Source organism: Acomys russatus, chromosome 30 (assembly GCF_903995435.1).
Source record: "Acomys russatus chromosome 30, mAcoRus1.1, whole genome shotgun sequence".
Lineage (NCBI taxonomy): Eukaryota > Metazoa > Chordata > Mammalia > Rodentia > Muridae > Acomys > Acomys russatus.
The window spans coordinates 452,171-477,030 of record NC_067166.1 but is presented as its reverse complement, the minus strand read 5'-3'; the positions used below and the strand labels follow the sequence as shown (position 1 = coordinate 477,030).

At 39.3% G+C, this 24,860-nt stretch overlaps 1 protein-coding gene across 1 annotated transcript; it reads right to left on the bottom strand.

The window, feature by feature from the left end:
- Positions 1-8: 8 nt before the first annotated feature.
- Ccdc152 (coiled-coil domain containing 152) lies at positions 9-24,494 on the bottom strand. The gene is made up of 9 exons (XM_051172600.1): positions 24,424-24,494; positions 21,577-21,665; positions 17,070-17,175; positions 12,811-12,879; positions 10,792-10,856; positions 5,283-5,385; positions 2,276-2,403; positions 491-574; positions 9-229 (listed from the first exon to the last, which is right to left on the bottom strand). Exons 2-9 carry the CDS (start codon positions 21,661-21,663, stop codon positions 107-109), a joined length of 765 nt encoding a protein of 254 aa, XP_051028557.1. The 5' UTR covers positions 21,664-21,665; positions 24,424-24,494; the 3' UTR covers positions 9-106.
- Positions 24,495-24,860: the final 366 nt, after the last annotated feature.

Sequence of the window (24,860 nt, the reverse complement as noted above, 5' to 3'; positions counted from 1 at the left end):
GTATGTGTCTTGTCTTTATTGTTTAGCACACTCACATTGAAAATAGAAGTGAATTTTTAATGCCTTTAAAGAAATTAAGTTGTAGCTAATACATTAAGTGCCCTGCTCAAAACCGTTTCCGTGTGAGGCGGGAGTCTTTGACTGCTGCAAGGCGCTGCTCTAAGTCTCGGACGGTGTTTTGGAGACTTGCAATCTCCTTGTTCTTTTCCTCTTGAAGATGTTGAAGTTTCTAAATAAAGCAGAAAAAAAATTGTCATAGAAACTTAGAAGTAGGGTTAAATACAAGGAATTACAAAACAACAGTCAAAACTTACTTGTAGTTTAAAACTACTTTGAAAGGCCTGTAGTTTCATTTTTGTGTGATTTAAAGAAAACTGGTAAAAGGCTACAAAAATAATTTAATATATTTAAAATAAATATTAGGTAAATTTTATAGGAACACACTAAGATAATTTACTGAAGTTGCAGTCATGGGACAAAATGCACGTACCCTTCTGTAGATACTTTGTGGCAACATAGTAGCATCCAGATGTGGTTTTGATTTAGTCTGAGCTCTTGCTAGTTTGGTGTCAAACTGAACCAATCAAAAAATACAAAGTTATTAAGAATGTTACAGTTTAATACTTAGAAACAATGCTTTTTTAGAAGAAGTATACCAGTAAAATCCTTTGCTATATATTTTGTAATTGAAGACAGTCTGCATACAACAGACAGAAAAGTCTTTATGAAAAAATTTGAAAAAAGAACAAAGAACATCCAAACAGCAGTCAGTTAAATGTGGGGTTAAGATCACTTTGGGGGCTTTAAAGAAGGGTCAAACACCTGGGCGCTGGCTCCACAGACCCTAGGGCTTTCCCTCAAAACACCACCACTCTCTCCACTATCCCGTGTGAGACATGTGCTTGACCACTGAGCTCTATGTCCTCACATTACAACTGGTATACTTTCATCAAGAAAATACAGTGTGACCCACAGTCTTAGGAGAAAAGCTCACATGTCTTTCAAATTTCAAAGCCAAATATGGAATTTGGATGTGATTTAGTCACTTTAGGCTTTTTTCTTTGAATTAAATTGAGTCAACTCAAAAGATTCCTACAGCCTAGTCTTACCAGCTGTTTTTTTTTTTTTTTTTTTGCATGATATTTTACTATAATTCTTCCCTTTAGATTTACCTTAGTGTAGCTTTTCAGAAACCTAGAATAAGCTCTCCATGAGATTGTGTTCTGGTTTGAGAACAGGATCAGCATAATGAAGACAGATAAAGACACTCGAGTACTGTACAAACAGACTAACGACGTGGTCCATATAGCAAGTAAACTGCAAATTCCTAGTGGAGATTATACATTGGTGGTACATCTTGAAATTTGGCTGTGGTGTGTCAGTCGGCCATCCAGCCCTCTGTGGACATAATTGGTAGGAGGCAGACGTGGCACCACCAAAAGCAGTACAGCAGCACAGTGGCAGCCATAGCAACAGCAAAATCCCTCTGAAGCAACACATTCCCTCTTCTGTCCCTAATGTTACATACAGACCCCGGTCAAGTAATCTAGGCATAGCAAAGTTGCTGGAAAATAAATATTAAGTTATTTTAATTAAGATATGTAAAATTTTTTAAGATATGTAAATTTTTTGCATAATGTAAAGTGGAAGTAGAGATGGCATAATAATGAAAAAAAAAAGGTTGGCAGAATTTACAAAAACTGCATAAGATCAGTATGCTGTCAATACATCACTATCCTTGAGATTTTCACATATAGCAGAACAGCTCATTAAAAAGAATAAAGAACTAGAAACGCCATGAGAAACACTATTTAAAACATATTTACAAATGTTTTAAAGGAATTTTTCCTCTAGAATATATATTTTCTTAGAAATATATTATGGAGAAATTTGTCTGTTTTTATCCTGAACAAAACAAAAAGCTTCTGTGATTTCTTCTGGGGAGAGAGAGAGTTTCAGTACCCTCCCCATGCTAAGATGGTGGCCTTCCACTGCCTGCATAGACTAGGCTGTTAAACCAGGTAACTCCTGGGTTGTCCTCATTCTCAGAGGAAGCAATATCCTTCCTGGAAGCTGGGACCTCCTTCAGCTCAAGTGCTGAAAAGCTCAAGCGCCAGTAGCCTGTAGACTAAGCTTGTGCTGAAGAATGAAAATGTGTGGAGTTTTCTCAGAGGGCTCTATCTAGTCCTGAAATTTATGTCACTGAAATAAGAAATAAACAAAGCATGGTTTAGACTGAGGAAGGTGCTTGTTTAGCCAACTTGTAAATACCTACTTCTAGATGTAGTCGGAGTATTTCACTTTGCTTTTCCTTCTCTTGAGTTCTTAGTTTTTCATTTAGCTCAGATATTTCCTTCTCCTTCTTTGCCATCAGTTCTTTGTGCTTTTTTTCATTTAATTTAACTAAGTAAAATAGAAATAGATGTTAACAGTTCAAAGTTGTATGTTTTCTTTTTTATTTACTTATTTAACATGTTTATTGATCACCTGTTTACTAGGCATTATACTAAACACTCTATGCAAGACACATGTGTTCTGCGTTTTCACTGAACTTGCATCCTAGGCCAGGAGGCAGACACTAATGACAACGGTGACCGCGACGACACAGGAGAATCATAGCAAAGTGCTGACAACTCAGGAGGAAACGGTATTAGTTGCTTTTTCTATCACTGTAACAAAATGCCCAACAAGAAGCAACTTAGGGGAAGAAAGTTTTATTTTCTCATGGTATGAGTGGATTCAAGCCACCATGTGGAGAAGACACGGCCATGGGTGGCTCTGTGGTGGTGGGAGCCTGCAGTGGGTGCCCAATCTCAGGGGACCAGAAGCAGACAGACACTATGGACTGGTGCTGGGCTCTAAAACTCAAGGCTTATCACCCCAAAGACACTTCCTCCAGGTAGGCTTTACCTCCAAAAGCTTCCACATCTCCAAAACAGCACCAAGTGGAGACCAAGCATTCAAACACATTAGCCTTTGGGAGACATTTCAGATCAAAAAGTTGACAGAATTGTTAACCAAGTTTGGCAGATGAGCCCCAGATGGAAGGGATCTTTCTCAGGACGTTATCTTTAAAGGAGAGCCACATATACAAAGCCATTTGCTAGGTATAGCTGGTACATCAAATGAAAGGTACTGAGAGAAATGCTGGCTCCATCTTAGGAGAAAGGAATAAGAGGCACATGATGAGCCCACTGCCCAACTGTGTTAGATTGTGGTTTTAACGGGAAGCCTGGCTTCATAGCTTATCATTTGTATGCACTGGCGCCCTAGACTGTGCAAAGCACACTCATGTGCGTGTGGTGGTTGAATAAGTTGCCCCCACAGGCTTGTATATTTGAATGCTTAGTCACCAGGGAGTGGCACTATGTGAAAGGATTAGGAGGCGTCCTGCTGAAGCACCCGCCTGTCGCCATGCTCCTGTCATGATGATGATGGACCAAGCCTCTGAAACTAAATTGTGCTTACAATTTTAAAGTAAATGATTTTTAAGAAAGTGAACTATATTACTAAGTCAGATTTTAGAAATTATGTGTGTAGGGTAGTGTTTTAAAATGTATTTTGGACAAGGCATTGCACAGTGTTTTAAACACAAAGGTGTTTCAGATGGTTTGAGTAAATTATTTGTGCTCTTAACTACAAATAGCTTACAAAATAAGACACGCTATTGTTGGGAAGGGTCACAAAGTTTGGCTTGCTGGTTTAGAAAGTCTGAACTCTTACACTTGACTGCAGATCTGCAAGTCTTTGCTGTACCTTCCAAGTGATCAGGCCTCTTTCATGATCAACACCACATCTCTGTGCTTCATCAAATTTCCTACTCTCTGAGCTTTCTTATTCTTGCTAATGACACATGTCATCAAGGATGGAAGCCTCAAAAAAAAAAATCTTTGATTTTAATAAGAACTAATCAGCTCATAAAACCCACAAGTAAGGGAGTTTTACCCACAACTAATCCATGACTTAGTTTCACAACTAATCCATGACTTAGTTTCAGACCTCATTTTCCCCCCAATTTGGACTAATATCTAGTCTCTCTGTCACTGGTACATCAATACCCCCTAGTCCACTGCTGCCATGTCAGTCACCCTAAATACAATTGTAGTTATGGCTATCACCTTCTCACAGAGTGTATGCACACAGTGGGAAAGAAATGCAGAGAGGGGGTGGGGGCTGGATTATACAGAGAAGAGCTTCTGGGTAGAGGAAGCTCAGTCCATGGGCTGGAAAGTTCAGGGTAGAGGGTGGGCTACGCTGGGCTGAGGGATGCTGGGAGAATCTGGAGGCCAGGTCTGCTTTAGTATGTTTAATAGGCACCTCAGCAGCTTGTCCAGACCCTGAAACCCAGCAGCAGGAAATAGGCAGTCATCGCCTTACATGTCCATTGTCTTCTTTTCTGAACATCTGTCTTGAGGTCTGTGCTGGTTGCCCGCTCTTGTTTATTGCTGTGGATGGATGTACTGTGAATTTTTAAAAAACTAGTACTAGTTAACACAATTGTATGGTCAGAACTCTGGGCTATTATGAGTAAAGCTGCTATAACATTTACAATCAGGTCTTTGTGTGGTTGTATGCTTTTATTTCTCTTTGGTAAATACCCAAGAGTGGTACTCTGTATCACATTAAAATGTTATATGGTGGCCATGGAAGTGAACCTCTCAGATTACAGGAAAGTTTTTAAAAGCTGTTTTAAAAGATGCAAAATTATGTCTAGTTATAGTCAGGTTGAACATCTTCTCACATGCTCATTTTCTTCCTGGCTATCTTGGAGTAGTGTTTGTTCAACATTTTGTCCATCTTCTTGTGGATTGGTATATAATGTGGAGCTTGCAATTAGTTACGTGCTCCTACCTCAGCCTCAAGTGCTGGGGTCACAGGTGTACAGGCCTGACTTCAAGTTAATTTTTATATATGATGCTCATAAAGATAGGATCATTAACCCTGATTTCAAAAATAACCCAACCCACCACATATATACAACAAGACCTGTTTTACTGAAGAAAAAAAATCAATGAAGTTATATTCCATATACTAAGGATATAATTAAAAGCTTATTTAAACCTATTATATTAATTATATAAAGATGCCATTTTACATAATGCAAAATTGAGCACAAACATGAATAAAACTTAGAACTATTATGCTATATTGCACAGATACACAGAAATTAAAATGCACCAAGGCAATTTTCATTCAAGAATACTGTTATTGGAAAAATAATATGCATCTTTAAATTGTTTCATGCTGTGCCAGAATTCAATAAGTAAAAAATTTAAAATTACCTGTTTTATGCATCTCCTGATAAAGTTTGCTCATTTTGAATTTATGTTCCTCTTCTTTGATTTTCAGTTCATTTATAAGTTCAGCAATTTCATTTTTATATTTCTAGAAATTAAAATATACCCACTTTAAATGTAATAGTTATAGTATTTGATAATTAAAAAGGTGATTTTCCCAGTTTATATTAATGTTGGCATACAACCATACCTGAAGCTTTTTACATCGATTAACTTTTTAGTAGACATATATAAACCCTTCGGTATTCACACACACACACACACACACACACACACACACACACACACACACACACACACTCATACCTTGCTTATATGTGTGCCTATTTCCTGCCCCCTCCTTCAATTGGTCCTTTTCCATCAGAGAATGCACTGTATCTTGTTTTCCATCTTCCTGTGGTTTTAATGTGGACTGTCCCTCACAGGCTCATGTGTCTGGATACCTGGTTACCAGATGGTGATGCTGCTTTCAGAGGTTGTGGAAACTTTGGGGATAAGCTCTGAGATTTGATAGCCTGCCTCACTCTCTGCTCAAAATCTGCTTCCTGACCATGGATGGCTGCAATGTGGCTGACTGCCTCCTGCTTCTGAGGCTGTGCCTTCTCTGCTCTGATCAGATGTGTGCCTTTAAACTGTAAGCCCAAAGAAAACTTCCCTCCCTTAAACTGTTTCTTGTTAGGTATTTAGCTGTGAAAACAAGAAAAGTAATTAATACTTCCCTGTTCCTTTTCCCCACTTCCTTTAGACTCCTCTTTCCTCTGCACTATACTCCTTCTACTTTCATCTCTCTCTCTCTGTCTCTCACACACACAGTGTATATTCCCCTTCTCTCTCTCTCACACACAGTGTATACTCCCCTCTGTCCCTTAGCCTCACCTTATTCATCTTTCCTTTGTTCCCCTAAACATTTTTGCTTCTACCTCCATGTCAAATATATGTGCATGATTTTATGTACTTATATACAATCTAGGAACCACAAATGAAAGAAAATACAATATTTGTCTTTATAAGAATGGTTGAATTTGTTTAATATGATTACCTACAGTTGTATATTTTTTCCTACAATCTGTTATTTTACTTTATGGCTGAAAAAGAATCCCATTTCCTCCTCTTCTTGTTCCTTTTCCTCCTTCTTTTTGTTTGTTTGTTTGTTTTTTTTTTTAAGGCAGTTTTCTTTCTGTATCCCTGACAGTCTTGGAACTTTCTCTATAGACCATGCTGGTCTCAAACTCAGAGATTCACCTGCCTCTGCCTCCCAAGTACTGGGATTAAAGGTGTACACCATCACTGCCTGGCTTAGATACATTTTTGTTGTCTATTACTTTACTATTGGTATCTAGGATTGTTTTTATAACTGAGCTATTATGAACAGTGCCACAATAAATACTGATGTACATGTAATTCTGTGAAATGCTGACCTAGAACCCTTCTGCTAAATAGTCGTGGTGAAGCAGAGTCATATAGTACATGTAGTTTTAGTTTCTTGAGAAACCCCCATACTGACTTCCCCTTGCAATATATAGTGGTTTCCTCTTTGCCCATGTCCTTAGTTACCTTTTCTATTGCTGTGAAAAGACACCATAACCAAGGCAACTGATGAGCAAAGAGTCTATCTGAGGTTTGAGAGTTAAGAGTCCTTGATCGTCTTTCTTGTTTGGGTGAAAGGTTCTATAGATATCTGTTAGATCCATTTGACCCATGGCATTGGTTAATGATGTTATTTCTCGGCTTAGTTTCTGTTTCAATGACTTATCCTTCAGTGAGAGTGGGGTGTTGAAGTCTCCCACTATTATTGTGTGGGGATCGATGTGTGGTTTAAGCTTTTTTAGGAGATCTTTTACATATGTGGGTGCCCTTGTATCGTCATTGGCGGGGAGAGTGGAAGCAGGCAGGTGGGCATGGCCATGGAGCAGTAGGTGAGAGCTTACATTCTTATCCCAAAGTATGAGGCAGAGAGAGCAGGGGGGAGGGGAAGAGAGGGAGAGAGGGAGAGCTCACATGGCACATAGTTGCAGACATCAAAAGACAAGTACATGGAGGTGATTCCTCCATGATTTTACATGGGTTCTGGGGATTGAACTTACGTTTTCTGGCTTGCTCAGCAGGTAAGTGCTTTTACCTTCTGAGCCACCTCACTGGCCCTGTACAGATGTTTGGGAAGTTTTTCTTCCACTTTATAGGTTTTCTTAACTGTTTTCCTTACTGTACAGATTTTTAACTCCATGAGGTCCCATTTATCTACTGTTGGCATTATTTCCTGAGCGACTAGAGTAGCCATTGCAGAAGTCCTTACCTACATCTCTATCTTCAAATGTTTTCTTTTGGTTTATTTTTTTAAAATCTATTTTATTAGGTTCTTATACCTCTACCTCCCTTCCAACCCTTATTCCACCCTAATCTCTTCAAACCCCCAAATACCAGGTAGAGAGAAAGAAGGTTAGAGGGAAAAGGGGGAATAGACCTTTTTAGGCTACTTCCTGATGATTAGGGACACAGAGTTCCTTGGGGCAGGTCCAGTCTTTGTCATCAGAATATCCAGATGCCCAGCAAACCAGCAAACCAGCAAACCAGCAATTTTAACAATCTAGCAACAGTAAACAAAACTGCAAATGCAGCAGCAGGATGAACCAGCAGCAGCAGGGGGAGCAGCTGCCGCCACAGACCTTTCAGGGCTCACTATCTGCATCTGGCAAAAATCATGTCCCTGTTAGTGCATGAGACAAACCCTATTACCTGCTGTGAAACAGCCTCTTATCCCACACCTGGGATTAAAATGAAAACACATTCACATAACATGACTGAGTTTTTAAAGAAACCAAAACTCTCGCTGCAGTTTCCCCGTGTTCTCCTCGGACAGTTTTAGTGCCTCACACTAACCCTTTGGTCCATTTGAAGCTGACTCTTATGCAGGTTGAGAAAGGCACCTACTTTCACTCTTCTGTGCGTGGATATCCAGTTTCCAACCACTTGTTGAAGAAGTTGTCTTTTATCTAGTATCCATTTTTGGCATCTTTGTAAATATCAGGTGGCTGTAGTTGTGTGGGTGTGTATCTGAATCTATATTTGGGTGTTCTATTCTAGTCCATGGAGCCACATGTTTGTTTTTGTGCTAGTACCATGCTGATGTTTATTACTAAGGCTCTGCAGTATAACTTGAAATTACAGCTTAGACTTTGTGCAAAACCATGTGTGTATATGTGTGCAAGTGTTCGTGAGCATGTTTTTGGACAAGAGGTTTATAGCTATTACTTTATACTCAGTGTTTTCAGGAGGTAAAGCAAAACAAAAAAACTCAGAGGAGTCAGGATATACTAGTTTGTGTGTCTATAATTAAATACAATTACTTAGTGTGACGGGTGATGGTTAGTATTAATTGTCAGCTTCACAGAACCTAGAATTACCTGGGATATAGGCCTCTGGGCATGCCTGCTGGGGATTCTATTGATCTTATTAATTGGTACGGGAAGACTATTTCTCTCTCTCTCTCTCTCTCTCTCTCTCTCTCTCTCTCTCTCTCTCTCTCTGTGTGTGTGTGTGTGTGTGTGTGTGTGTGTGTATGTGTGTACCTACTCCCTGCGTGGGGATCCTTGTCTATATAAAGTAGAGAAACCAAGAAAGCACTTTCATCCTTCTCTGCTTCTTGGCTGTGGTGTGATACAACCAGCTGCTGGAAGCTCCTGCCCTTGACTTCCCCACCATGGTGTAGTGTAGTTTTGATCTGTGTGTCAGACTAAAGCCTTTTTCATTAAGTTCCTTTTGTTAGTGCCTTCATCACAGCAACAGAAAAACAACCAGGACAAATAGCTTAAAGAAACACAGCTGGGACTGCCATTTGTGCTGTTTACCCTGCCAGGCACGATGCAGGATTGGCCAAACCTATAACACTTCTATATTTGAAGCTGGGCAGAGTCAGTTCAGGGAGAACCTAACACTGGCCATTTTATCTGTTTGTGTGTATCTAGGTTTCTAGACAGGCAGCTAGAAAAGTCAACAGAATGTTCTCTATAAACTACACGAGGTGAGTAAGTCATTGTTTAAGAAAACACATGAGAAAATTCTATGCACCTTTCCATTTGGCTGCATCACCTGCAGATGCCACTGAAGGCATGCATTAGCTTGATAACATTCAGAATTTCACTCCAGCTTCTGGGCACAAGGGCTGAGTAGGTCAGTAGTGTGTGGGCTGAGCTGGGCTATAACACACTGGGAGATCTTCTTTCTTATTATTTTAGCCTGTGTCAGTCCTAAGGAGGAATTCCTTCTTTTCCTTAGTGACGCCAATCCCTAGGAAATGATATCTGGCTGCCTTCTTATTTAGTTTCTGAAAATTTAAATTATGGGGTAGCTTCTGGATATATTCTTATTTTCTGTGTGCAATGTACAGAATCATCTAGCAAGTATTTCCATTAAGCATATTCTATTTTTTCTCCTAAGTGGTTCTCCATGAGTTTGGGGATTAGCAAGATTAGCAAATTCCCACTGCACTGAGGCCATGTAAGAAGTACTCCTTGGACAACAGCTGTGTAAGAAATTGCTGTATATATGTGAAGGAGCATGGTCAGGCTTGAAGTTTCTGTGCCTGCACTGCAAACTGACTTATCTTCTAATGTGGAGCTCTGCAGTAAAAATTTGTAAAAGAACAGGAAGAATTAAGGAAGGAGGGGAAAGAAAGGCAGAGAAAAGGGTGGGGAAAACTGTCTTAGAGACACCCAAATAAAAGGCAAAATCCTCCAAAATCACAGGCAGAATGCTTTTTCTTACTGGTAAGGATTACTCAGACAGAAGTCCTGGTTGGGCACTAGAATAAGCCAGTATTTCCTCAAGAGATCCTCACATAGGAATTTGTCAAGCTATAGGAAGATCCTTCAAGCTGGGTATGTAGAGATCCAGCTTGTGTTCTGGAGGTCTTTGAACGTGATATGTTGGCTCTTGGCAATGAGAAAAAGGTGGCACAAGAAACCTCCGCAAAGGATTGGCATTTATTTTGTCTTTTGTACCTTTGAGGCACTGAGTTATATGTTCTGCAATTGCTATCATTACACTGTTCTTGAGGGAGAGAAGAAAATATAGCAGAGTGTCAATGGCCCCTGGGAAGAACTAAGTTGTGCCCTAAATTATTTGGATGGTGCAATGATTACCCAAATCATAAAGAACGCTGACTCATTTCTTTTACGGTAAAAGACCTAAAACTAATAACCATCAGAATATGCTTTGAAGTAAATCTATTAGCACAATTGAAAACCATGTAGCAAAATAATTGCATCTCTTCTTAGTAGAAACAGTGTGGAAGTGATATTAGTACATTATGTTTTGTAAAAAGACTAGGATTTGCAAATGTTACTGTTCAATTATTAAATTTCTTTACATTTTGTACACACATATACTATACTTACACAGTTTTGGTGATGTTTACTAATTAAAACAGCTTGTTTTTTATTTGAATGAACAAATGCTTTTCAAGAGTTTAGTTGCATATAGTGGCATATAAACTCACCTGCTCATCAGATTTTAACTTCTCTTTCATAAAATCAACATCTCTTTTTAGGTCTTCATTGTCACCTGTGTACAAATAGTCAAGGAATATATGACTAAACAGCACTTAAAATCAATTTGGCAATATCTGTAATAGTTAAGTTTTTGTTCTTGCATGAGCTAAGTATGCACTCAGTATTTCTAGACCCTGGGACTAGGAACAAAGAAGCTGCTTCTTTTTTACACAACTTATAGTCTAGTGGTGTGTCAGATGCAACAGCTGTATTAGGTAAAACTTCCATAGTGGCACTGTGTTTGCAATACTGTGAGAGCATGTGGGGGGAAAGCCCTTGGCCATCCTGACATTCGGAAAGGTTTTTGGGAAGAAGCAGCCCTCCTGAGCTGAGATTTATGAGGTAAGGCTTCTACATTAGGGAAGGGTATGCAAAAACAGAGACTGAGCAGCAGAGGATAGGCTTGAGAGAAACACTTCAGAGGTGATGGGATGGCTTGCCATTGTAACGCTAGCTTTTGGGAGACTAAGGCAGAAGGACTGCTGCAAATTTGGGTCAGTCTGGGCTAAATAATAGTTTTCAGGCAAGCTTAGGTTATACAATGAGACTCCATGTCAAGAAACCCATGAAAAATACGTAAGTAAAAATATGGGCTAGCAGAATGGCTCAATGGGTAGAGGCTCCTACCTCCAAGTCTAGTGACTTGAGTTCAATCCTGGGACCCACAGGGTGGAAGGTGAGAACCGACTTCTGCCAGCGCTCCTCCTACTTCCACCTCCCACATAAAGAAGTAAATAAATATAATAAAAGTACTTAAACAGTAAAGAAAAAAGCTACAATTTCAGAATAGGAAACTTGGTGGAGTATAACTGAGGAGGAGGAGCTATACCAGTCCAAACTACACTATCCAGGAAGATATAATCCGTATGGACGACTTGGAATTTTTATATGTTACAGAGAATCATCAAAGAATCTTGAACAACAAAGTAGTGTAATGACTGCATGCTATTAAAGCATGGCTGTTGCACTCTTGAATTCACAGCAGCTTGTGCACAAGACCTGCACAAGGTTGGGCTAATAAATATCCTGTCCCAGAGTAGAGGTGGGCTCTTAAGGACCCAATTCTTTCTGAACATTTAAAGGCAATTAACAGCTGCTGTAGTGGATGAGACATTTTTCCTCAGTGGTGTAACCACTGGTAAGGAGCCTGCATTCCTGTATATAACTTCTCACCCATGATCTTATAAGCAACCCTGCTGTAACTCACTGGGTCACCAAAACAAAAACTAAAACAAACAAACATGCACGCACGCATGCACACACATGCACACATGATTTATTTTCCCTTGAATAAAAAACATGCCAAAAATAGAAAAATATTCTCAACCAAATGAAACAATATCCCCAATGTTCTTTCTTCTATGGGCTGAAGTTTCTAATACAGGAACCTTTGGGGGCACGTTTTATATCTAGTCTAGAGTAGGTTACTTCCCTCTTTTGGCCTTTGTGACTAATATTGCTATTAATATTAGTGTACAAAAATTTATGCCTCTGGTTTATAGTCTTTTTGTTCATATCTTGCAGTAGAACTTCTGAATCAAATGGTAATTCTATGTCTCAATTTTCTGAGTAATCACCACTTTGTGATAACAGGTACATTCTATCCCTATCAGCAATACAAATACACCTTGTGTTCTGAGATAGGTGGCCTGCCTCTCAGTGGCCTGGAGTTTGCCAAGTAGGTCAGGTTAGCTGGCCCCTGAATGAGCCCCAGGGATCAATCATCCCTTGCCTCTGTCTCTTACCAGTGCTGGGTTTATAAGTTGGTACTACAACAATGGGACTAGGTTTCTTTTACCTTTCCCTCCCTCCCCCTCCCTCTCTCCCTCTGCTCCTCTGTCCCTCCCTTTCCCCCTTCTTTATTTTAAACAAGATTTCTGCAGAGTATACTCATGGAAGCAATTTATTCAATCAGCTATCATTCCAGCCCCCAAGCCAAGCTTTTAAGAATGATTTCCCCGACTTACCTTTCAAATGGTGTTGATAATGAATAGTTTCTTGTAGCCCTTTTATCACATTTTGAAAAGTAGCACATTCTAAAATATAAAAGATACATTTATTTGAAAATCTTGATTGGAAAAATTGAAGGAAAATAATATTTAACTGAAAATTATGTGCTCTTAACAAAACAATCAGACATCGCTATGTGAATTACAATATATGGTGTCTAAATTAGGGCCACTATTCCTGTGATGAAACCTGGAGGCAGGCACTGATGCAGAGACAGTGGAGAAGTGCGGCTTACTGGCTTACTCCCCATGGCTTACTCCCCATAGCTTCCTTAAAGAACCCAGGGCCACCAGCCCACGGACAGCACCACTCACAATGGGTGGGTCCCTTCCCCAATAATCACTAATTAAGAAAATGTCCTGCAGGCTTGCCTACAGACTGATCTTCTCGGACTATTTTCTCAATGAGGGTCTCTCTTCTGCCCCTGCCACTCACCCCAGAAAGCGCTCCATTGCATTCTCTTTTCTTGGCGTTGCTATTTCCAAGTTAACAGAATACCAGTTAAATTGCAGTTGCCTATTAAGCATTAGCTGATAATTTGCTTCACATGTCACTGTGTACGATGACATAATAAGAGAGATGTGCTCTGTGATTACTTGTTGTTACTGTAATGTACTATTTGAAGGAATCTAGCAATTAGTGAGATGAGGCAGCAGACATTCCCTTAGTAGTTAGCAAGTGAAAATCCCCTTGATACTTTGTGTATACTCGAGTTATTAAAATGTATTTTAAAAATTTGAACACAAGATGGCAGGCTTACCACATTTTTCCACATTAGAAATTATCTAGATAAGGAACTTGTCATGAACTAGAATACCACTCAATGATTTCAAATAAAAGCTTTTCATTGTCTTTGCTAACTTTAATCTGTCATCTTTTCTTCCAGAATTTATTATGCTTCCCTAATAAATTTTTCTTGATTAAGCTATTCCTTAATAATTTAGTACATCAGTAATGACTTTAGTGCAAATTTAGGATCTAGTGTTATCAATTTTTGTATTAGTAAATATTTCATAGAGTAGTTTGAAATAGTTAAGTGCAATTAAAGCATTGCTTAAAGCGTGGGCCTGAAATATCTCCCAAAGGCTCATGGGTTAAAGGTGTGGCTCTTAGCTCATGGTAGAATCTTTAAGAGAAACAATCTAGCGAGAAGTTAGGTCACTGATGCATGCCTTCAAAAGGAATTGTGGGACCCAGTTCTCTTCTTCCATGTGTCATGTCATCATGTGTGCACCAGGCCCAAAGCAATGGGGTCACATGGTCATGGACTGAACACTCCAAAACCAAAAGTTCAAATGAAATTTTCTTCTTTTAGGTTGATTTAGCCCAGGCGTTTGTACAGTAATGGAAAGATGGTTAATTTAAGTGTATAAAAGATTCTACTAGTACTTAGTCTTCAACAGTAATATTATTACCACCTTGATCATTCTTAGAACATGACCCAAATTTACTTTCTTTGGTATTTAGTTAAGAGGCTGTATAAAAACCAGTAAAGAGGTAACCATAGTAGCATACTCATAACAGCTAAAATTTGAATGAGAATGAATCTTTTAATAGGCGGATGAATAAACTGTGGTACCTCCACAAAATTCAATATTGAGCACAGAAACGTGAAGAAAATTTAAAGGAAAGGCCAAAGTCTGAAGAAGTTGTGCATTATGTGACCCAACTGTCTGATCATTTGCAATGAAGAGCGACACCCAGTAGAACATCAAGGGTTGTTTGATTCCTCCAGAAGGAGAAGGGTAGGCAGAGAGCTGCGAATTCTTTAGGGCAGTGAAACTAGTGTCTGCTTTGATACTACATAATAGATGTGGACGATTGCACACTTATCAAAGCCCATCGAACGGCTAACACAAGAAGTGAGCACTAAGTAAACATTGGATTCTAAATAGATATCTATCAATTCAGTGTTGCCCCAGGAGCTGTAACAAATGCACGTTGTTTATGACAGGAGAACTAGGAGAAACAGAGTGTATACAGGAGTTTTCTATACTTTCATTCATTTTTTTCTCTGTACATTTAAACCTGTTCCAAAATGTCTACTAATTTAACAAATTCAAACTAAAATAACTTATGATTTTGACACATAGTATCACACACTTAAAAAGCTTTTCCATAATAAATACAAGTACTTTAATAAGTTTTTAGTGGTTTTGTCTTTTTGACATTTAATAAAGTTTTAGATATGCAGAAAAATTGCAAAGATTATGCACAGACATATATATGTACACACACACACACACACACACACTATAGCCCCATCCTATAACTCCTATTATTAACACTCTACATTAGTGTAGCATATATGTTACAACTAATGAATCAATATTGATATGTTATTAACTAAAATCCACACTTTATTCATTTTCTGTGTTCACTTGCTTTGCTCATCCTAGGAGGCTCTCCACCACTTTGTACTTCTTAGGCTTCTCTGCTCTGACGGTTTTCTTTGGTTTTGATGACCTTGACAATCTTGTGAGATATTGGTCAGGTATTGCGCCATGTTCTTCTGTGGGAATTTGTGTGATGTTTATTTCATGATTAGATCGGGGTTGTAGAAATGGGAGGAAGTTTACAAAAGTAAAGCATCATTTTCATCATTTCATGCCACATCAAAGGTGCATGGTGTTAATACAGATTGTTCTTATGTCACTGATCATGTGAGGTAGAATTTGTCCAGTTCAACACCAGGTACTTTATATAGTCCACCTTGTGCTGTGTGCTTCCCTACAGAAAAGGAAATTACTTTACTCACCCAACACTTAACCAGTGTGCATGGAGCCACGCTCCACCCATCTGAAAACTAATTATCTCATAAGCCATTTGGAGCTCTGCCACATGGGAGGTCTGCTTTTCCTTACTTTATTATTGACTTATAAAGAATGGTTAAGGATATTTAGTTTGCATTATTGGTGTAATTCAACACTGTTCTATACTGCTGCTAGAATCATTCCAGTTTGGTCACTGAGAGCTCTTTCAGCTGGTTTCTGAGTTGGTTTTGACAAACTCCATTACTATGGGTTCATTTTTTCCTTTCCTTTAAAAAATACTTTTGAGATGAGAAAGGTGTGCGCTCTCTCTCTCTCTCTCTCTCTCTCTCTCTCTCTCTCTCTCCTCTCTCTCTCTCTCTCTCTCTCTCTCTCTCTCTCTCTCTCTCTCCTCTCTCTCTCTCTGTGTCTCTCTCCCTCCCTCCCTCCCTCCCCCTGGTAGGACTGAATTCATCATCCTCCTTCAGTCTCCTGAGTACTGAAATTCTGTAACGTAATACCATACCTGGCTATTTGTCTTGGTTAGTACTGTCTTTCTTGTGACACTACAAGATATTTCCATCCTATAGCATAAGTCTCATCCTAACCCTACAATAACCCAGTTCTTTCTTATTAGAGAAAGGTATTAGAAGATAAGATCTTAGAGCCTTACATATATAATCATGTAACAACAATTAATGAGAAAAGAGGCCATGCATTTGAAAGAAAGCAAGGAAGGATATAAGGGAGGGCCTGGAGGAAGGAAAGGGGGAAATGATATTATAATTTCAAAAATGAAAAGTAACAAAAAATGAAAAATAAAAAACTGAAATAGAAAATATATGTGCATAATGTCATTTAAAGTGAGTCCAGGACAGTCAAGGCTACACAGAGAAACCCTGTCTCAAAGAAACAAAACAATCACAAAAAGTGTTCCTACATTTTACCCCTCCCCCTCTGTGTGTGTATGTGTGTGTGTTTATGCATGTACATACACATGCACGTATATGTGTGCATGAGTGACATGTGTTAAGTCAGAGGACAGTTTTTGGTAGCTGATGCTCTTTTTCTACTATGTGGATCTTGTGGATCAAACTCAGGTCATCAGACTTGGCTGCAGGTGCCTTTATCCACTAAGCCACTTTGTCAGCTCATAGCTTCCTTTTTAACTCTTAAAATTGGTAACCCATCTTACATTTATGTAGTAGGGACTCAAGTTTTGCCCCATGTGGTGTTATAGACCTGTACTAAGGCTTCAATTTGCAATTTCTTATATGAGCAGTGTCTGGGAGAAGATTTAGCTTCCTTCATTTTATGTTTTAATGGCTAAACTAAAAAGAGTACCATGAGATAACAGCCTGGAAAATTCTACATGCATTTAACATAGGTTACACATGCAGAGAAAAATGTCACCCACCATAGTGAGCACTCTCTTTAGATTAGTATCTCTTTAGGCAATAACTGACCTTCTGTTATTGTTTCCTCCTTTGTCTGCATTATCTTTAATAAGCTGTTAGTCTTTTCCAGCTGAATATCCAGAAGATTGTTCTTTCCAGCGGTTTCTATCATTTTCTGCAGAAAAAATTGGATACATGCTATCACAAAGCCAATGACACTATTTTAATTCTTTTGTTAAGAATACAAAGACAGGCAGGAGACACTGTCAAGAGAACAAAGCGACAGCCTACAGAATGGGAAAAGATCTTCACCAACCCTACGTCTGACAAAGGTCTAATATCCAAAATATATAAAGAACTCAAGAAATTAAACACCACAAAACCAAACAACCCAATTGCGAAATGGGGCTTGGAACTTAACAGAGAATTCTCAACAGAGGAATATCAATTGGCCGAGAAACACTTAAAGAAATGCTCGTCCTTGTTAGTCATCAGAGAAATGCAAATCAAAACGAGATTCCATCTTACACCCATCAGAATGGCTAAGATCAAAAACTCAAATGACACCACATGTTGGCGAGGATGTGGAGAGAGAGGAACACTCCTTCATTGCTGGTGGGAATGCAAACTAGTACACCACTTTGGAAAGCTATCTGGCGCTTTCTCAGAAAAATGGGAATAGGGCTTCCTCAAGACCCAGCTATCCCACTCCTTGGAATATACCCAGAAAATGCCCTACCACACAACAGGGACATATGCTCAACCATGTTCATAGCTGCTTTGTACATAATAGCCAGAACATGGAAACAGCCTAAGTGTCCCTCAGTAGAAGAATGGACTAAGAAACTGTGGTACATTTACACTATGGAATACTACTCAGCTATTAAAAACAAGGAATTCCCGAAATTTGTGGACAAATGGATTGATCTAGAAATTATCATAATGAGTGAGTTCACCCAGAAGCAAAAAGAGACAAACGGTATATACTCACTTATATCAAAACACTAGTCCAAGGGATATGTACCATGAAAAACTTTACTTACCAAGAAAGTGGGTCAGAGGAGAGGACATCCTATTGAGACTTTAGGTGAGAGTAGCATGGAAGAATGGGGAAATAGTAGGACCCACAGGGTCCTGGAAACCTACAAGAAGAACTTTATGACAGGCAGATCTGGATCCTGGGGTCCTCCTCAAACTAAGGTACCAGCCAAGGAGAATATAGGCAGTAAGCTTCAAACCCCTGCCAAGACCTAGCCGACGAACAGGATATTCTCCACTGTTGAGTGGAAAGTGAGATCTGACTCTCACACGAACTCTGGTGCCCCTTTTCTGACCATGTCCCCTGGATGTGGAGACCTGGTGGCACTCAGAGGAAGGATAGCTAGTTACCAAGAAGAGACCCGATATTCTAAGAGCATATATAGGGGGAGGAGGTCTCCCTCAATCACAGACATAGGGGAGGGGAGAAGGGGGGAAGTGGGAGGGAGGGAAGAATGGGAGGAAACAGGGGAAGGGCTAATAATCAAGATGTAATATGCATAAATTAATAAAAAAAGAATACAAAGACAAATGAGAACAAGCCATTTAACATCTGAAAGTGTAATAACTGAACTTGGGATAGAATTTCAAATAAACTATACTGTACTGGGCCTTCAATTTGTCATTTCTTACATGGTTAGCACCTGGTAGAAGACTTAACTTTCTTCATTTGGGGTTTTTATGTATTTTGGAGCTAAAGTAAAAAGAGTTTACTGAGACAACAGTCTGAAAGTTTCATGTGCACTTAGGTAGGTTACACATGCAGGGTATAATGTCAGCTACGGCAGTGCTATCCTCATCACAGAAGTCTGACTTTCCGACTTATTTTCTATTTTAAAAGCAACATGGTAGGGCTGAGGATGCAGGCCAGAGATAACGCTCTGTGTTCACATTCATGAGGCCTCCCTGAGATTCAGTTCCAGGAGAACATACCCCTCTCCCTCTCCTCTCATGGAGAGACACATGGTAAAATATTAAATCACTCTGTTATAAGTAAGAAAGATATGACCTGATCACCTTTCTTTCAATTATGCAAAATTTAGTTCCATGTAAATCACAGGCATCTATTGAGCACAATAGTAGATGCCTAAGTCACCTCCTCTGGAGGCTGATGCAGAAGGCGCTCTTGAGGCCTGGAGTTTGTGTCGAGCATGGACACTACAGTGAGTTTTTTTTTTCTCAAAACCTAAATCAACAGAGAACAAAAGTAATTCTTGTATTCGTTTCCAGACTACTTTATAATGATACGATTACACTATTGATTCTGTTCTGCACTTAGCTGCTCTGCTTAGCATTATGATCTGGGAGACAATGTCACAGCCAGAAATCTACTGCACTCTTTTTACACCTATTCTGAGTTTTAGTTTTGAAAATGCTATTAGGGAAAATTTTATTGCTTATAGTTTTTCTACTATGGGCAATAAATAAGCATTTTGAACACGTTCTTTGGTGTACTTGTACACAGCACAATAAACTCCCCTGTACCCTTGCACACATCCATTCATCTTCCTCTAGCCACTTCCCTGCTTCTGTCCTCAGCAACTCACACTGTGTTATTTTATCTGTACTTATGATGCTAAGAGGTAAGATTCTAAATACCAGAATACCATATCAAACTAAAAACTGGACCATTTAAAAAATATAAGATACTCGAGAATATGATAATGTATTTTAACTTACCATCCAAGCATAAGGCAGTGACTCCTTTCTCACAGGGGTACTTTCTTCTTTTCCCTGTTGCTATGCTAATCTCTGGACTAGAGATTTATTTGCCAAGTTTTAGGCAAAGAGAAGGAAAAGAGACTAGGTAGGAAAAACTAAACACATCTAAGTTCTATGTTATAATTACTCATTATGTAGAAGACTGACACACAAAACTACTTCACTTTTCTTTAATACTATTTTAGAGTTTGTGGGCATTCTGGCATTTCTTCCTTAACTTTGGCAAAAATACTTCACTAATTTGCTTCCTTGCCCTAGGAATATTTTTATATACATTAAAGTGAGAAAGGAAATTGTGGGAGAGTAGGTAGAAAGAAAGTCGGAGCCAGAGGATGAGGAAGAGTGTTGTGAAATGCTGTCACCTGGGAAGGACACAGCTGTTGTATGAATGGACTCGCAGCAGCCGTGGTCAGTGCATGATCAAGGCAGCCGACATTCCAGTAAGAGTGGGAAAGGGCCCATGCGACTGTCTCTAGTTGAGGAGCTCCTGGCAACTGACTGCTGGTGAAAGGGGTACTTTCTTGGTGCAGGGAACACTGGCTGTACTTAGTGAGCTACTAAGGAAGAAGAAGAAAAGGAGGAGAGGGTGATGATGAAGAGGTAAGAAGGGAAGTACTGGTGGGGAGGGGGTTGCACCACATACGTGTCTGTGCGACGTGGGTTGGATGCGATCAAGGAACATTGTATACAAGCATGAAATTACCAAAGAATAAATACAATGTTAAAGTTTTAAAAATATAGGAAAGGGTTTAGCAAAATGCATTTTCATTATTCAAACCTGGCTCTTTTTTATATTAAAATGTATGTTTATTCAGCAACAATAATGATACATTTTAGTATAATAACATACAGTGAAAAAAAAGTAAGTCTATTGGTGTTTTCTACTACCTAGCATGTTATTCTTTGAAATTTTGGGACAATAAATCAGCATTCCCAGGAATTCTCAGCCTTCACACTGCTTTTCCCTTGAGACAGGGTTTCTCTGTGTAGCCCCGACTGTCCTGGAACTTACTTTGCAGACCAGGCTGTCCTTGCCTACCAGGCTCTGCCTGCAGAGTGCTGGGGTTAATGATGAGCGCTACCACGCCTGGCCACACTTTTATTATTTAGCTAACATAGTTAAAAGTCATATTTAAAGAGTAAAACCACCAATTTCAGTAATACTTAGAAATACAACATATAGAAATATTCAAACAATGAAAATCATATCTGAAGATTTGGGTCTCTCAGGAAGGTAACAACCCCTCATGGAATCAAATGTAGACACTACTCACTTTATTTTTAAAATGAAAACTTTTAAAAAAATTTTGTGACTTCTGACTGCATTGAACTGCACCCTTAGAGGCCAGAGGAGCGTGCTGCACCTTGGATCTGGAGCCACAGACAGCTGTGAGCTGCCAAGTGGGTGCTGGGAATAGAGGCCTGGTATTCTGCAGGAGCAGGCAGTGCTCCTAACCCCTGAGCAATCTCTCCAGCCCGGGCTCCCTTATTTCTCCCCGTCTTTTTTTTTTTTTTTTTTTTTTTTTTTTTAATGAATTTTTCTTTCTTCCCATGTTTCCTAGTTTCTCCCTTTGACAAGCCCTTTTTTTTTTTTTTAAATGAATTTTTCTTTCTTCCCATGTTTCCTAGTTTCTCTCTTTGACAAGCCCTTTTTTTTAATGAATTTTTCTTTCTTCCCATGTTTCCTAGTTTCTCCCTTTGACAAGCCCTTTTTTTTAAATGAATTTTTCTTTCTTCCCATGTTTCCTAGTTTCTCCCTTTGACAAGCCCTTTTTTGTTTCTCTACAGTCTTGTGCTGTTCTTTGTCTTCACCTACCTTTTCTATCTGTGAGAAGTCATCTATAAGTTTGTCAATATTTACATTGTTAATCTTCTTCACACCTCCTTCACTGCTTTGATCCATGCCTGAAACATTGAAAAGTAGACAACACTAAGAAAGACCCAAAAGCATCACAAACATTAAAGCAACCGGGCTCTGAGCTCCGTTTATTTGGAGAGCTTTTGTTCTATAAATGCCACGTGCTAAAGGACTGCACCATTGGAGGACCCATTGCAGAGCTTCTGTTATCTTCAGGATTCACAGCAGTTAAATGCATTGTTTTCTCTACTCTACCATCCCCACCCCTGGCAATTTTCTCTAAACGTATCTAAGATTTGTGTGCTTATATACGCATGTATAGAAGTTATTTGCCTCCAATATTTAATAAAATCTAATACTGCCTAACATGCATCTCTTTGCCTATCTGCATGGCGGGACTTAAAATCTGATGCATTACTCAATCTGAGGCACGGCTTTTAAATGAAAACATTGTCTTTTAATATGCTTGTTCAAGTGTTATGCCACAAACATTCTCTTAGCCTGCATGTTTTAGATTTTGTTTGGCAGCATGTTTAGTAAATAAATGATGTATAAAAAATAATGTACCCACAAAAATATTTCTGTATTTCTATGATTTTGATGATATCTCCCATTTTTGGGAGATACGACTTTTAGTAACAGCTAACAGCTGAAATAAAGGCAAAGTTTTATTTTTTTATTCCAAATACTTTGCTTATTCCAAAGTTTTAACCCTATACAACCACACATGTGAACTCATCCACACAGGACAAGAAGCTGAATGGGGCAGCATTTAAGTATGGGAGTGGGAAGCTGCTTTAACAGAATCAAGATAAGACAATATCAAAGTATGAAATACTTGTCACTAGACTTTTCTTATGTAAAAAAGGTGGTGATATTCTAGATTTGGGAAAAGACAACAAGCCAATGTATTGGATATAAACTAGTCCAAAGTAAATAGCAATGAAATTCCTGAAGCAGTTACTCAAAATACTTTTTTGGTGGTCATATTGTTGTCAAACGGGATGTTTCCTGATGTTACTCCACCAAGAAATTCCATTTTCTTCTTCTTCTTCTTTTTTCAAAATTACTTGATATTAGCAGCTTTTAAGGATTTTGAAATCTAAGTTTTGGTTATGTATTTTCAGTGTAGTAAAATATTACCAATCCCATATTGCATATGAGTAAAATTATATTTAAAATTCCTTAGTAAAAAACTTGTTTAAATTACAAAATAATTATAATAGACCCCTATGATAAACTAAGTAAGTTAAATTCTTTGGTGAACAAAGTTAAAATAAAATTGCTAGCTGATATTGTTATTTAAAATAGAGGATAAACTGAAGTATTTAAAAATCTCTTCCTAAAAAAAAAAAAAAAATCTCTCCCTAACTTTTTTCTTTTTAGTCCCTAATATTTTAAATAATTAAAACAAAACAAAACAAAACAAAAAAAAACAAACCTAGTTCTGTCTTACAACTAGATTCCTGAACTAAAGCAATTTAATTTGAGCTGTCATCTTCTCCGATTTTTTTCTTTATAGAACTCATAGGACATATGTACATATACCTGTGACTGTGGTTGAGGATATAGCCCCCCCTCTCGTGTGTGCGCGTGCGCGCATGCATTGTGCGTTGTGCATTGTGTGTGTGCATACGTGTATTGTGCGTGGGGGGAGGGCAGGCAGTGGAGGAGTGGGTAGGTGTTCCCATCACAAGGCAAACTAAAATTTAACGTTAATATTCTACTCGCTATTTCTGTTTCTTTCTTTCTTTTATTTTTTCTTTTCGGTTTTTCAAGACAGGGTTTTCCTATGTAGCCTCGGCTGTCCTGGACTCACTTTGTAGACCAGGCTGGCCTCGGAACTCACAGAGTTCCACTGGCTTCTGTCTCCCAAGTGCTGTGATTAAAGTCATGTACCACCACACCCGGCTCACTTAATGTTTCTTGCTATCTCTCTACCACATTCATTTCTAGATGTCTTTTGTTATTATTGTTGACTGGTTTTTCGTGACCTTGGCTGTCCTGGAACTTACTCTGCATATCAGCCTGGGCTTGAACTCAGAGATCACCTGTCTCTGCCTCCTGAGTGTTGGAGGCATGTTCCAACAAAGCTCCTCCCCTGCTCCGCATCCCCATCACTTCTAGCCATCTTATTTGCCCTCTTCCCCCAATCGCCTAGGTCCAGATTATTTTTTAATTTTTTTTTCCCGAAACATGGTTTCTATGTGTATCCTTGGCTGTCCTGGACTGGCTTTGTAGACCAGGCTGGCCTCGAACTCACATCAATCCGCCTGCCTCTGCCTCCCGAGTGCTGGGATTAAAGGCGTGCTCCACCACGCCTGGCCTAGGTCCAGATTCTTTTAACAAATCTGGTCTTGCCCAGTGAAACCAGGTGACAAGTTAGTGTTCGGTGCTGGTAGACTTCTCTACTGAGCGGAGACTGATAATGACGTCCAGGGCTTAGCCTCCACCAAGCCCACAGCAAGCAATAGTTCCGTTTCCCTCTTTGGCTTGAGTTCCAGGGTTTCCCCTCTTAACAGCCCCACGCAGTCGGTCCTGGATAGTCCTTTGTAGGTGCCAGGAAGGGGCTTGGGTCACTTCCTTTTCTTTTTTCTGGAATTCTCCAAGACTCGCTCTCAGACCCTATGGCTAAGACCCGCCATGGCTTCTCAACAGACAAGCAGGGGTGTGGGCGAGGGCCGCGGGTGTGACAGAAGAGACTAGGACAAAACTGCAGGAATTCAAGATACTTCAAGGAGGTGTAAGGGAAAGAATCTGTGGGAAACTGGAGTTCCAATCTCCCGGGAAGAGCTTGGAACGTACCTGCGGCCAAAGCGCGACTTAGTCTCGTGCAAAGTCCTCGGGGTGCCAGAGGTCGGTCCGTCCCAGATTGTTGTCCTCTTCCGAGTGGAAAGCAGGGTCTCTCAACTATGGGGCCGTTGTTCTCCTGGCCTGTCTGCACAATCCTCGGTCCCTTCCCCATTTACTGCCCCTAGGCACTTTCAGGTGTCTCTGAGACCACAAATCAACTCTCAGTGACTGCCAGATTAATTACTGTTTTGCTAACGCACGAATAAACCACAGTTTTTCTTGGTCTAAATAAGTCAGTATAATTAAATAAATAACAACCCATATTTATTGCCGTGGTTTATAGGTCTTTTAAAGTAACAGATTCAGTTAATAGATACAGTTTGCCATCTACTGTCTTGTTTTCCTGGTTTAGTGATTCAGGGCATGGACTCTTATGTAGGTTCTAACTC

What these genes read in the sequence shown, in the direction of transcription:
- Ccdc152 (XM_051172600.1), bottom strand. Translation starts at nt 21,663, where the DNA reads ATGGATCAAAGCAGTGAAGGAGGTGTGAAGAAGATTAACAATGTAAAT. An exon ending in ACTTCTCACAGATAGAAAAG is followed by an intron (nt 17,176 to 21,576) that starts GTAGGTGAAGAC and finishes TTTTTTCTGCAG; the next exon opens with AAAATGATAGAAACCGCTGG. An exon ending in GGAGGAAACAATAACAGAAG is followed by an intron (nt 12,880 to 17,069) that starts GTCAGTTATTGC and finishes TTTATATTTTAG; the next exon opens with AATGTGCTACTTTTCAAAAT.